Source organism: Acartia tonsa, chromosome 4 (assembly GCF_053477335.1).
Source record: "Acartia tonsa isolate MP-2025a chromosome 4, ASM5347733v1, whole genome shotgun sequence".
Taxonomy (NCBI): Eukaryota; Metazoa; Arthropoda; class Copepoda; order Calanoida; family Acartiidae; genus Acartia; species Acartia tonsa.
Window position 1 is genome coordinate 50,492,099 of NC_137263.1, and position 14,275 is coordinate 50,506,373.

Genomic DNA, 14,275 nt, shown 5'->3' on the forward strand with positions numbered 1-14,275 from the left:
CATATAGCATTTAAAATATAATAATTGGGTTGGGAGGAGTTGAGAAATTCAGTGTTCATTGTCCAAGATTTCAAAAAACCAATTAAAATTATTAGAAAGAAAGTTAACTCAACCTTATAATCACAGGAGATGTATCTCCCCTTCAGCTTGTTTCTGGACAACCTTCAATGCAATCCGGTCAACCTCTACAGCCTGGCATAGTACGCTTAACACCAGCATCAACCTCAATACAACCATCTGACTATTTATCAACACAGTCATACTACCAGGACGGGCATCAGTTCCAGCAACAGGTTTACCTTGAGGATCAGAGAGGAGCCCAAACAGTGCCCAGTGAAGATAATTGGAACAATGTTAATATGCAACAACAGTCTACAAAGTCATCGCATCAATATGACACACAGTCTTCGATTGAAGGTTCTTCTAGTCAAGATTATTTACCTACAGGGATTAATAGGACTTTTTAGGTTGATACATTTTTATATGTAGGAATACAGGGATGTTTCGTAAAGACAACGTGTAATTTTTATTGTGATTTAATTTTGCATACATTTATTTTTATGTGTCCCAAGTTTTTGTTCACCTAAATATATTATGCAGGGATCAAAAGGATAAGACAATTGTTTATAAATTGATTTACACCCCTTATGATGATACACAAAATTACCTCATCTGTATATTACAATTTTTGGTTGAAACGTTTTGACACTTAATGAATAAACCAATCAAAATTCATTGAAAGTCCCCAAAGTTGTTAAGCCTACGAAAAAGAAAACTTTGGGGACTAGTGTAATAAACCGCCCATTGTCCCCTTCCTTCCAGTATAATATGATTTATTTTAAATTGTCCTGTTAAAACTGGTCACAACCTAGATGAAGAAGTGTCACCACCTCCACAGCCCCAACTGCATGCCTACCTGGATGGAGCACCTGTCAGTTCTAGCGGACCATCCTACCCGCATGCTGCTGGCTTCACTGGAGAGAGGGATAATACATCTTGCCCGGGAGAAGGTTCTAACTACCCCCTTCATGATGATGGGAATAACATAAGACAAGCTGAAACCACTGCTAGGTAAGTTATAGTATTTTTTTCTATCAAAATAGGTTTACATTCATTAAATGTTAGGAATTTTAAAAAATATAGAACACGTTTAGCTTTAGTTAAGCAGTATTTTATTGACTGAGGAGAGGAGGTTGAAAGTTTGGTCTACAAATTTTAGTTTTTTGTTAGCTTACCTAATCTTCGGCAAATGTGCCCAATGGTAATACTAAACTTCTCTGAAAATTGTGAAGCGATCGGTCCAACCTACGAGATCTCACTGGACATACACACAATCGAACTCATTAGCTTCCTACGTCAATAGGAATAATAATTTTAGTGAAAGCCAGTACAACACAACCTTACAACTGAAAACCGAGGTTGATAACAAGCTCTGGGGAAGTCAAGTGGCAAAACGAGGTAATATCATCGGTTTTTCAATATAAATATACTAGTTGGTGCGCTCATAGCCTCTAGAGAAAAGCGGGTAGGGTCAGTAAAATAGCCATGCATAAGCCACCCTAAGGCACTTACAAAGCTTCCCTGAAAAGTCTTCTGGGTTTTCAGTATAAATCCTATATCAATTTGTTTTCTTTTCCGGGGATAAATGTCTAAAACCATACGTTAAATAGTTCTTATATTCTTTATTATCTTTGCTGTTAATATTTATTTATAATTTTTAATACTTATTTTGTTTTATCCTCAAGACGTACCTGATTTTAAAAGCAAAGCTCTTTAAAAATTAGGGTCGGTCCGTACGTCCGTAACGGTTAGCTCTTTTCGTTAATTTCATTAGTAAAAAATTATAATTGTCCTATCGATCTCAAACTTTGCATGATGATTTCTATAACAGTTGGTATCAATTTTTAAAAGCGCAGCAACTCTATATTCGTTACCAGAAAGTCCATACGTTCATTTAAAATATGCTGATTTTTTACTTTTTTGCAATAAATTTTTGTATGTTAAAATTATCCGATTCATCTGATTTTTAAAATACTGATTATGCTTATTCGTTTCTAACACTTTACTAGTTTGTCCTTCCATTTCAGAGCATCGCTTTAATGGATGTTGTCATCGTTATAAAAAGTTTCGTATATATCCCAATATTTAAATTCTTTAGCAGAATAAATATAAATTAAAACTAGAAACAAATATTTGCATTTCTTGAGAAATAAAGGAAATGTTTGAAAAGTTTTGGCACTTGCCTAGAAAAGATGAACTTGTAAACGTCTTACTTTTGCATTCTTCAACTTTTACCTACCATTTCTTTTTACATGTTTTATACATTTCATAATGAGCTGAATACTTATTTAGTACCTATTATTTAATATTTAGCTGTTTCTTACACTAGTCCCCAAAGTCTTATAATAACGTTTTCTTATTCGTTAGCTCAACAACCTTGGGGAATTTATTGATGGTTCACTTAGTTGAGTGTCCAAATATTTTAACCGCTGACTGTATTCTACAGAAGGGGTATTTTTGTGTATCATCATTGGGGATGTACATTAATTTATCGGCCATTGTCTTATCTATTTAGATCCCTGTTAACACTGCACCGTTACCTGCTCACTCATCATAATTTTATCCCCTCGAAATTTTTTTTAAAAGTTTTATTATTTTTTAGAAGTTGTATCACCAATAGTTCTAAAAGAGAAGAAATTGAAGGAGGAAGAGGATCGAATATTAGAACTAGAAGCCATGGCCAAACAATATATTCTAGCAGCTGAAAAGGTATTCTTGGAAATTTTTATTTTATTTATACCTTTGGCATAAGTACCACAAGCCGGATGCCCAAATAGAAATTTACATTCTATTTGGATATAAATATTATGAGGGGTGTGTAGTTTATTTTCATTGGGACTCGCCTACCTAAGCCTTTTATCCCCCCCTGGAAATTTTGATCTGGGACCTGTGTACAGAACACATGTCCTATTTTTCCCATCCCAGTATCTTATACCCTGGTGACTTAAATATATATGTATTTATTGGTCTATTTCAGGCATCTAAAGGGATAAGACAATGACAGATAAAATGATAAACAACCCCAATGATGATACACAAAATGAACTATACTGTAGATAAAAAATTAGTGTCTCAAACGTTTGAACATTGAACTTAATGAATCAACAAATCAAAATTCATTAAAGTCCCCAAAGTTGTTAAGTCAACCAATAAGAAAACGTTATTATAAAACTTAGGGGACTAGTGTAATAAACATACCATTGTTCCATCTTTCTCTCTCTGTGGGTCTATTTGATGAAAAATTTCTTGTTCTCCTAATAAATAAAACCAAGACACATTTTTGTATAATTTTTAAGTCTAAACAAAATTAATTTGCTATTTTAGGTGAAAAAAGAGCATGACCGAGAAAGAGAACTTGCACTCAAGAAAAAAGAAGAAGAACTGAAAAGAAGAGAAGAAGCGGCACAGAGATTATTAGAGGAGGCTAAAAGAGTCATTGAGGGTTATGCAGGTAAGAATATCTTATAAATAAGACAAAATAAAATGGACTTATTTGCAGAGAGAGAGGGGACAACGGGCTGTCTATTGCACTAGTCCCTAAAGTTTTATGATAACGTTTTTTTATTTGTTCATGTTTGCTTACCTACTTTGGGTACTTTTACTGAATTTTGATAGGTTGGTATATTAAGTTAAGTGTTCAAACATTTCAACCACTAATTAAGGATGTACATCAATTTATCGGCCATTGTCTTTTTTTTTAAAAGGGTTTATTTAAATAATTAAGTAGATTCAAAATGAACGGTTTTATGCGGACAAAATTAAGTTTACTTAAGAAGTACTATTACTCCCTAATATTAATAATTACATCCCATTTTAATGATTTGAATATGTTTTACAGGCCGGGAAGAGGTAAGCACTCCAGGCATGGAGGTGGCAGAGATGACCAGATTTACTGAAGATCCTACAGCTGGAAAATTGAGCCAAGAAGCAGAGCCTGTGTCACTCACTCATGAGGAGCTTCAAGCCCTCAGTCCTTCAGAGAGACCTAAAAATGTTATGGTTGTTGATAGGAGAATAAATAGTTCAGAAGATTTACGTGAGCAAAATAACTTAAACTCCTTGAATAATCTGGAATCAGGTAGCCAGGAAACAAGCTCTATTTCAGAGAGCCAACTCTCAAACTTTTCAAGTGAACAAGAATTATCCAGCTTTCAAGAATCCCAAAGCCATGAAGGTGTTCCAGTACCTCATAATCAAATGAAATTGTGCCAGCAGCAGCCAGAACTACCTGAACCTTCATCTATCCTGCAGCACAGTTACAACCCTGCCAACCCATCAACTAGTCACAATTGGGAACAACAGACAACTAACAATTACCAAAATCCGAATGCCCAAAACTCTAATTCCACATTTGTTACTCCAGGTTATATTGACAGAACAGGACCTGGGGTGCAACAGCAGCAATGTCAACCCTCAACCTCCGCAAGATCTGAATTTAAATATCATTATCAGGATTCTATTGATGACGCAAATCAAGATAAACCTCTAGATTTATCTAAACACTGTGGTGATCCTGCTGCGGATGCATCATTTAATGACTTATCAAAGTCTTCCGAGACTGAAGTAGTAAATGGAATATCCTCTGCGGACAAAAACTTGATAAATGAAGCCATTGCTGAATCTAACAAGGAAACATTTACAGCTACTGCTGACATTGATACCGATGATATCATATTTCCTTTTCCAGAGTTTGGAAACGAGAATCTTGAAAAGTTATTGAATGAATCACCGGATGGAAATATGTTGATAATATCTGTTGAGGATGGTAAACTAATGTTGCCCACTCTGTCTAATCTAGATAAGGATTCTATGAACACAGGTGATGCTGGGGAAAGCTCAGACCTAACTGTGAACAATCAAATTTCCAAGGAAACTGAAATAACATCAGATATAACTCATGACAAAATTGATGACCAAGATGATATTACTTCTGACATATCCACCAACAACCAAGACAATGCTGAAGGCGATAATATGAACTTAGTCATAGATGAATCTTCTAAAGATCCTCTGGCACTTTCAGATGATGACCATGATGTTAATGACGGGAATGATAATGATTTGGAAGATGATATCTGCGATAGTATAAATGGAAGCGTTTCCTTGAATATATCTGACAATAATGAAAACTCAACCTACAAAATAGAAAAATCTGTTATCAAAGTTAAGAAACTGTCTTTGCCACCGGAAGTTTCGCCTCAGCCTTCAAGAAGATCCTCAAGATTATCAACTAAAAATAAACATCTTAAAAGCAAACATAAATCAACCTCCAACAAGGATATAGTCATACAAAGTTCAGATTCTAGCTGTAAAAATAATTCCAAAAGTTTAAGCGAATTAAAAGATTCTACCGAAAATGCCAAAACAGATATCAAAACGGAAAAAGTATTAAGATCTAAGCTAGGAAAAGGACCAAAGAATGAGAAAATTGCCAGTAATACAGAAGATAAGAAAGAGGAAAAGAGTAAAGACAGTCTAGAAGTGACAAGTTCGCGCCCTAAAAGAAAACTTGGCCTGAGACCAGATAAAGTTATTCTTGAGGAAGGTGATGCCAAAGAAAACTTATCTGCCAGTGATGATGAGGAAGTCTTCACTGCAACAAAAAGATCCAAGCGAACACGTGCCTCAAGACAAATTATAAGCGACGATGATGAAATTTCCGACAATGAGAATGAAGATAAAGTTGTCGCAAAAAGTGTCCGTCCCAAGAGAAAGCTTGAGGCTTTGTCAGAGCAAATTAGTGGCGAGGAAGATGATCAATTTGACTTCGCTGACAACGAAGCGATTAGTAGAAAGCCGTCGAATAAGAGACAAAGAAGGCCCTTAGTTAGAGCAGACATAAAAAAGAAGAATCCAGAAGAAATTGTTCTTTCACTTAAAAGAAGTTTCAGGAGAAACATACGAGCACGCGATTCAATAAATTCTGATAGAAGACAATCTTCTGAGTTGGTAAGTTTGAATTAATTTTATTAAGGGTACTGTAAACTTATTCAACTTGATAATATACAATATTTTAAACCTGTGTGTGTGTTTAGCCATTTCAAATATTTTTAAATCTTAAACAAATGATTTTAAATAAAAGTAAGTAGGCAATAGAAGGCGAAAGTTGTTTCTTAAATTGTTTACTAGCGGCTACCCCCCTTTTAGGGGGTTGGGGTGGTGGTACATTTTCTAAAAATAGCTATAAACCATCCCAGGAACCATGAGAAGCTAAAATGTATAGTAGAACCATATCGGTTTGGTGGTTAGCTAAATCCTTCGCTACAAACAAAAACACCTTACTATTTTATATTATAGGATTTATGAGTGTTAAGTTCCAAAATGCTCTTTATGGAACTTCCCTTCAATTTTAAAAAACAATATTATTCACATACTATTAATGTACTTTATGAGATACTCTAGCGGCTACGCCCCTAGAGGCCTCTAGTGGCACTTTGAATGTTTTTTTTTTAAATATCTAATTACAGGAATAATTGGTTTATGTTTCGTTGGAGTCTCTTTTTCGGGAGGGGTAATTTTTTTCTAGGGGCGTTTTCTCCTGATAGGGTGGTGGTACCCTCCCCCAAAATAGTTATAAACCTTCCCGGGACTTATGAGAAGCTACCCTGTTAAGGAGAACCCGATCGGTTCAGCGGTAAGCGAGATCCTTCGGTACAAACACACAAACACACAGACATCCTGTTACTTTAGTATAAGGATATAAACTTCAAATTTTTGCCTAGACAGCACTTTTTCTTGTTTTAAAAGTGCAATTGAATTAATGCTAAAAAGTAATTTAAACTAAATCACTGTTTTACACAAAGAGATAAGTTAAAAGCAAATATAATCCTTATATAAAAGTAACAGGATTTGTGTGTGTCTGTCTGCACTGAAGGAAACCCTTAACCGCTGTACCATTATGATTATCCTTTACAATGTAGCTTCTCAGAGGTCCTAGGGTGGTTCATAACTATATTTTGGGAGGGAAAAGTGGGAGGTTTTGTTTAAATTTTTTTGAAATATGTCGAACAATGTTTTTTTTATCTAGTAAATTAACATATATTTTGATAAGATAATTTTCCATTATCCCTGTTAACCTAAATTTGTGTTGACTAAATGTCCATTTTTAGTGTCTGCCAGTAGTCGAAGCTGAAGGATTCGGAAGGAAAAGACGAGCAGCGGCTAAGAGGGCAGAGAGAAAATTCCTGGCTTTATCTAAGAACTCCAAGATTGGCAGCGATGACTCTGATTTCTCCGATATTTTCTCTGATGATTCCGAGGATAACTTTGATTTAAGTAAAGAAGTGACTAGAAAGAAAATGTACAAGATTGAACATACTCTGGGCGGAGAGGATAAGTAAGTATTTTATTCCAGAAGGGGGGTGGCATTGAGCTATTTATTACACTAGTCCCTAAAGTTTTATATTAACGTTTTCTTATTTGTTGGCTTAACAACCTTGGGGACTTTTATGGAATTTATTGAGTGTCTAAACGTTTTATCCACTAATTGTAATCTACAGAAGGGGTGATTTTGTGTATCATCATTGGAGATGTACATCATTTTATCGGCTATTGTCTTAAACCCTTTAGATCACTTATTTTTTTTATTTTTTCACAATGCAAATTATTATTTACAAGTCATGTTGGGGCCGACATGGTTTAGTTTGTACGAATCTATTGATTTTTTTACGTTTTTTATCCCAAAGTGTGGGCTTTACCCCCCAAACCAAAAAGATAGGGGGAAGTAATTGCCCCCCTCTCCTTCAAATTAATATTCAAAAACAGGGGGGTGAGGTGATGGAGTCACCAAAAAATGTCAGGGCGCTTATCTTTACAGAGCTGTAGCCTAATTTGATATTTGTGCATGAAAATTAATGTTGTTTATTATTATTATTTTCTAGATTGTATAGATGTATGTTGTGTACTGAAACATTTCCAAACAAGAATAAAATCGACAGCCATTTTATTGGAAAACACTCCAGAGAACTTTTTACTCAAGGTATGTACTATTGTACACTTCTAACAATTCTATAAAAAAAATTTAGAAAATAAAATTATAGTTATCTATAGCATCAAGACAGTTTTACGCGGATATTTAAAAAAAATAACATAAAATCCAGATTTGTAAGCTCCGAGGGGTAAAGGGACTGGGCTAACAAAACTGGTATTAATGTTATGTTTTTTTTAATATCCGTTGAAAATTGTCTGTAATACGACGTTATACAGGAATTTTCAGTATGTCTGAAAACCGTTTCTTATTTAGCGGATTAATCGGTTTCGAAGCCATACTGTAAAATATTTTATCTCTAAAGTCGGCATAGATGTTAGAAATGCTATTTTATATAATTTTGAATGTTTTTTTAGATGATTTTTAAAAGCCAATATATTTTACTAACTCTAGAGGATTTTGAAGTTCTGGTTATAATTAAAATTTATTTTAGAACAAGAAAGTGACGAGGATGAATATTGTGAACGAGAGAACTCATGCAACCGTTCCTCTCGGTTCCGCAAGGGATCCTCAGAAGGTCGTCCTGGCCCCACCAGAATGGATCCAGATCCTAAATTTCTGGAGCGCGAGGAACAGTTCCGGGAGATGAACTACTATCCAGCTGGGTCCCTACCTGAATGGTATGCCAGGCTTTGTGGAGGGATAGGACAGGCGGAGAAAAGCATGGATCAAAAAACTCTTCATGAATTTTTTAATCATAATTTTAAACCAAGTTTTAAATTAAACGGATCACAAACAGAATCCCAGTCACTGGAGAGGTTTAACAGTCTTGTAAGCCAAGATGGTCAAAGTAGCTTTTTATTAGCTGGAGGACCTGTATGGGCATTAGCTTGGGTTCCACAACCCACCAACAACAGTAATTCTCAATACTTGACATTATCAACGCATACAAATCTAGAATTAACAAATTATTGGAGTGAAAAAGAAAATACGAGACCTAAGGACAAAAAGGGCCTTATACAAATTTGGAAATTTGAAGCTAACAATACAACAGATAAAATAGTGCATAAACCACAATTTGTGAAAGGCATTGCTCATGACTTTGGCAAGATCTGGTGTGTGGAGTGGTGTCCGTCAGGATGCTACGAAACTGATGTCAGCCTGGGTCTCCTGGCTGCCAGCTGTCAGGATGGAACGGTCAGGTTACTTAATGTAGGATTTCCTTCAAACTCCTCTTCGAATGAGAGCAAGTCAGATTTTGTGAAAGCCAATTGTATTAAAAGTTTGGTGCTTAGTGGATCCTGTGACCAAGCTCCTGATGAAGCTGACGGTCACTGTTTGAACCTGACCTGGTATCGAGGAAAAGAACACAGGTAGCTTTTCTAAAAAAATGATAAAATTAACCATAGACATACATCACCATATATTTAATATTCTTAGGTAGTTGAATAAGCGTTTGTTACTCAAGATTTTTAAACGGCTTGACTGATGAAAAATCTAATGTTTTAAAGGGTTTATTTTTCCTGAGGAGGATCTATTTTTTATATTGTAGAGAGGAAGGTTAACCTCTAAAATAATAATAGCCTTTCACTCTGTAGTTTACCCCACCTTTTAAAGAATACTATTTTTTTAATGATAATGATAATTAACCAGCTTAAAAAAATCAAAGGGGTAGTTTCACGAAATGCATTTGAACTTAATTTAGTGAACCGCATATTTTATCCTGGTTAAATGGTTAAACTACATTTATATGGCATGTATTTGAAAAAATTTCAATTTTCTACCACATAGTTTTTGAAATATCAAGACTTGAAAATCGTCTTTTTAAATTGCATATATCACAAAAAGACAATTTTCAGGTCTTGATATTTTAAAAACTACGTGGTAGAAAATTGAATTTATTTCAAATATATGCTATTTAAATGTAGTTTACCCCATTAACTAAGAAAAAATATGCGGTTCACTAAATTAAGTTCAAATGCATTTCGTGAAACTACCCCTTTAAGACTCTAAAATTTTTAGATATATAGCTGCTTCCTATCAATCTGGAACTGTGGCAATCTGGGATATTGCTTCAAAATCCTCACTTCTTTCCTTTGACGACAATGCAGAAGGTGGTCGGGGTCGGTGTATGCTGCCAGTTCAGTCCTGGAATGCACACCACTCCAGTGTAACTAGCATATCCTTGTCCATAGCAGAGGATAGTGTACATCCGAAATATTGTGTTACAGGTATTTTCATTTTTTGTGTTATTATATTTTGTTTTAATTTGATACATAAAAATCATTTCAATCAATTGATTTGCAATTACTTCTTAATTGATATAATGCATTGTAGTAAGATTTATCCTTTATTCATTAGATATTTATTTTGACAAAATGAATGCAACCATCTCGTAATCAGTGAGCAAATGGCACTTAGAATTCGAATTTCGATCTAAACTTTTGCATGAGTAATCCTTGGTAGGTCTATTTTCCCTAAATCGAACAAAAAGTTGGAAAAGTAACGGCTGGCGGCTCAGCTTTGCCTATTTTCAGGGTAAATCCATCAACAAATAAGTAGGAATCAACTTTTAAAAAAATATTCTTGGTTTAATTCATGTTAAATGATAGCAATAACCATTTTTAAAACTTCTAGTACCAACAGCTACCGTCTAGAACCGTTTGATAGCGTTTTGGAGTGGAAAAGAGTATTATGTGGAGATAGGTTTCGTGACTAATTTGCAATATAGATATCCAAAAAATGGCAAAACGGCTGAGCCGTTAGCCGTTACTTTTCCGACTTTTTGTTCGATTTAGGGAAAATAGACCTACCAAGGATTACTCATGCAAAATTTCAGATGGAAATTCGAATTCTAAGTGCCATTTGCTCACTGATTACGAGATAGTTGCATTAACCCCCCCCCCCCCCCCCCTGATATTGGGCCCGCACGCGATTACTTTTGGTAATGGACACGTCATTTTTTTTCATTTCCAAAACAACCCAGTATAATATTCTTAATTTTTTATTTAGGTGGATCCGACCGATACTACAAATTCTGGGACCTGCGTGACACCAGTGCCCCGCTTCAGGAGGTTAAACGCGGCCTTGTGACCTGCGTGAGCCTGCTGCCTGGCCTGTCTGCCGCTGCCATCAGCCACGATGACGTGTATCTACAGGCACACACACAGTCTCTGTTGACAGACAGCGGATATGCAAGAAATTTTGGTATTATAGCTCAGCCCATTGTTGCTCAAAATTCCTGTATTTGGGACCATTGTTTGTCAAGTTGTCTGGGAAGCCTGGCGTTGGTCACCTCTGCTGGAGAACTCATGGTTTATGTACTCCCAGGTATTCTTATTGAATTCATTTTAATAAATAAATGTAGAAACCATATTACCTAATTAGAAAGGCTACTAAATATGATATCCTTTTTACTTCATTACCAAATTGACTGTAACTCTTTCTTTTTAAACTAAAAATATTATTTCCTGACTGTTTAACTATTCCTTTTTTTAAATACTAGCGTACTAGCGGCTACGTCCCTAGAAGCCTTCAGGGGCACTTAAGGTAGAAGAGGGAAAAGTCGACTCTATCCCATTTTAAATTTGAGTTTCAAAAGAGTAAAAAAAATATTGTTTGGGGGAAGGGGGCTAAGACACCTTCCCCAAAAATAGTTTAAAACCTTCCCAGGACCTATAAGAAGCTTCACTGTAAAGGAAAACAATATCGGTTCAACGGTTAGCGAGAACCTTTGGGACAGACAAAAAACGCATACTACTTTATATAATAGGATAAATGTTGTTGCTGTTCCTTTGATGGAAATGATAGTTCTTGTTAAAAATTTATCTATTGTTTTAAATCTAAATATAATTTTAAACATTTATATTAGATGCCAACAAGCCTGTAGATCAGAACAGATCAAGCATAAAGAGAAGATCCTACGTGTACACTCTACAGGCAGATAAAGCATCTAATGATAATTCTGTTCACCTACGCTATCATAATCTTTGGGGAGACGATAAAAAGCTGAGCAGTGAGGACAAAGAAATCCAGAAAAAAGTGAGATACTCAGAAACAATGAACATGGAGGATATAACCACTAATTATCCTTTCATCAGCCTCAATAGAGTGTCATGGAATCCTAACCTTGGCGCGCGTGTTCAGCTGGCCTCTGGCGGTCATTCTGGCCTGGTCAGAATTGATATTTTGTCCTCGCTTCGTACCGCCACGGAGGAAGAGTAATTATACTGATTTTATTGTTATACAGAGTTTATATACTAAGATATATTAAAGATTTATATTATGTATTAAAAGTCATTGTACAATATTTAAAGAAATTCTTTGTTATTATTATGTGATCAAGACAAAAATTTTGGCCTTACGAACATTTTTACCAGATATTATGTTTCATTTTTCATAACCTACCTACACACACATTAAATTAAATTAAATTGAAAACTTTTATATTGAGATTAATGTATTAAATATTTTTTCTACATTTGTTTGTATTTCTTTATTCTTATTAGAGAAGCTTTTTTATAAAACAATTATATCAACATCCATAAAAGCGAAGCTATGAAATCTAACGGTAGAATAAACGAACATCGCACTAGTCGCCGGAAGGAAAAAGCAGTTTTTTGAAACAGGCTCTCTGAGATTATTACAGATTCTGATATATACATATATAGACTAATGAAAAATGCAAAAAACGAAATCAAAAGCGTTCCTTCTTGGGAGAAAATCCGGGAAAAAGATTTTAGCTATTTTTAACCTAAAATTTACATTGGCAAACCTGCATAGAAATATACAGACATTTTAAACATGTCATTGCTCAGCACCTAGAAGTGGTAGAAAAATGCTACGCATACCATTGGAAAGCTTATAACCTCTAGTTTCCACATTGGTATATAACGTTTTTGTACTATTATTATTTTTTGAGCTATCCTCTGAAGTATACACAAGTTTTAAAAATGCAGTTTTTTCATGAATTTTAAGTTTGATACTTGTCACACAAACTTTTTAAAAATTATATTGCTTAGCACCTAGGAGTTATATAATTATTTTATATAGGTACAGGGTGGGGCAAATAAGACCGGACAAACTTTAAACGGCCATAGCGCCAAAACTACTTGACCAATCAGCACGTTTTACCACACTATAAAAAGCTTAGGTAATGACCTTTAAGCATAAAAAAATCTTTGGACGAAGATGGACGTGTACAACGAGCTAGCCGCGCATATGTTCAACAAGGCAGATTCCAAATGCGCCGGTGGTTTAATATGGATTCTCGACAAGGGCCCACTAAATCTGACCTCAGCCCATCTGTAGGTGAGGTAGAGTTATGCAACCTTCTGGGGATACTGTTAGTTACATAGATAAGACACTAGAAAAGACTAGAGCTCTCTATCTGAAATGGCTTGGCTGTAGTACTCCAGCAAAGGGAAACGGGGCAGATTTTGAGATGTAAAAAACGTCAAAAACCGTGAAAATTCGTGCAAAATATCTCGGTTCTTGACTTCAGGGACCTATATTGAACTTTAAAACTCATTTTAGACTATGGGTTGCGCTGACAACCCTAGATAAAATTTCATGCCATTTCCGAAAAGGTAAAGAACGCCGTTCTAGCTCAACTGTGGTCCAAATAAGATTCTCCGTGTCTAAGGGTAGCTTGAAAGTTGGGCGAATTTGGATCCTGCGGTTACTCACGTTCCTAAGGAAATATGGCCTCCCAGCAGCCTGATCTTAATTCAATGGACTTTTGGGCCTGTGGCTACTTTGAAGCATGCCCCAATAGACGTGCCCATACCACAAAGACCTCCCTCATTGCCACAATCAAGGAGAACTACGCCAGCTTGGACAGGTACATTTTGACCTGGACCTGCCGGCGGTTGAGGAGGCGGGTAGTGGCGGTAATTAAGGCTGGTGGCGATTTTATTGAATAATCTTATAGTCAAATACCTATTTTGCTTGCCAGTTTTCAAAATTCAATAAAATCTTTAAAATTGACGATTTTATCTTCATTTGTTAAGAAGTTAGAATTTGTCCGGTCTTATTTGCCCCACCCTGTATATTTATATATTTTGGGTGCTTTCAATTTTAGCTTAATTAAAAATAGTCTTTGAAATGTGTGTGGTTTGACATTGTAGTAAGAGCCAAGGAAGGAGGGGGGGGGGGGGGAGTTTATACACTTATAGGCAATGAAATTATGTATAAAATTTTGCTCTGGATGTTTTTGGGTTTGTTGTTATAGTTATTTACATGATTCTCTTTGTAAGATTAAATCTACCAGTAAAAATATTTGAAATT

At 35.4% G+C, this 14,275-nt stretch overlaps 1 protein-coding gene across 1 annotated transcript; it reads left to right on the top strand.

The window, feature by feature from the left end:
• The first annotated feature begins 130 nt into the window (after positions 1-130).
• On the top strand, positions 131-12,467 carry LOC145317638 (uncharacterized). The gene is made up of 12 exons (XM_080158784.1): positions 131-445; positions 871-1,071; positions 1,379-1,458; positions 2,663-2,769; positions 3,385-3,511; positions 3,899-6,009; positions 7,170-7,396; positions 7,941-8,038; positions 8,481-9,360; positions 10,010-10,218; positions 11,000-11,317; positions 11,859-12,467. The coding sequence occupies exons 1-12, from the start codon at positions 168-170 to the stop codon at positions 12,209-12,211; spliced, it is 4,989 nt and encodes a 1,662-aa protein (XP_080014910.1). The 5' UTR covers positions 131-167; the 3' UTR covers positions 12,212-12,467.
• Positions 12,468-14,275: the final 1,808 nt, after the last annotated feature.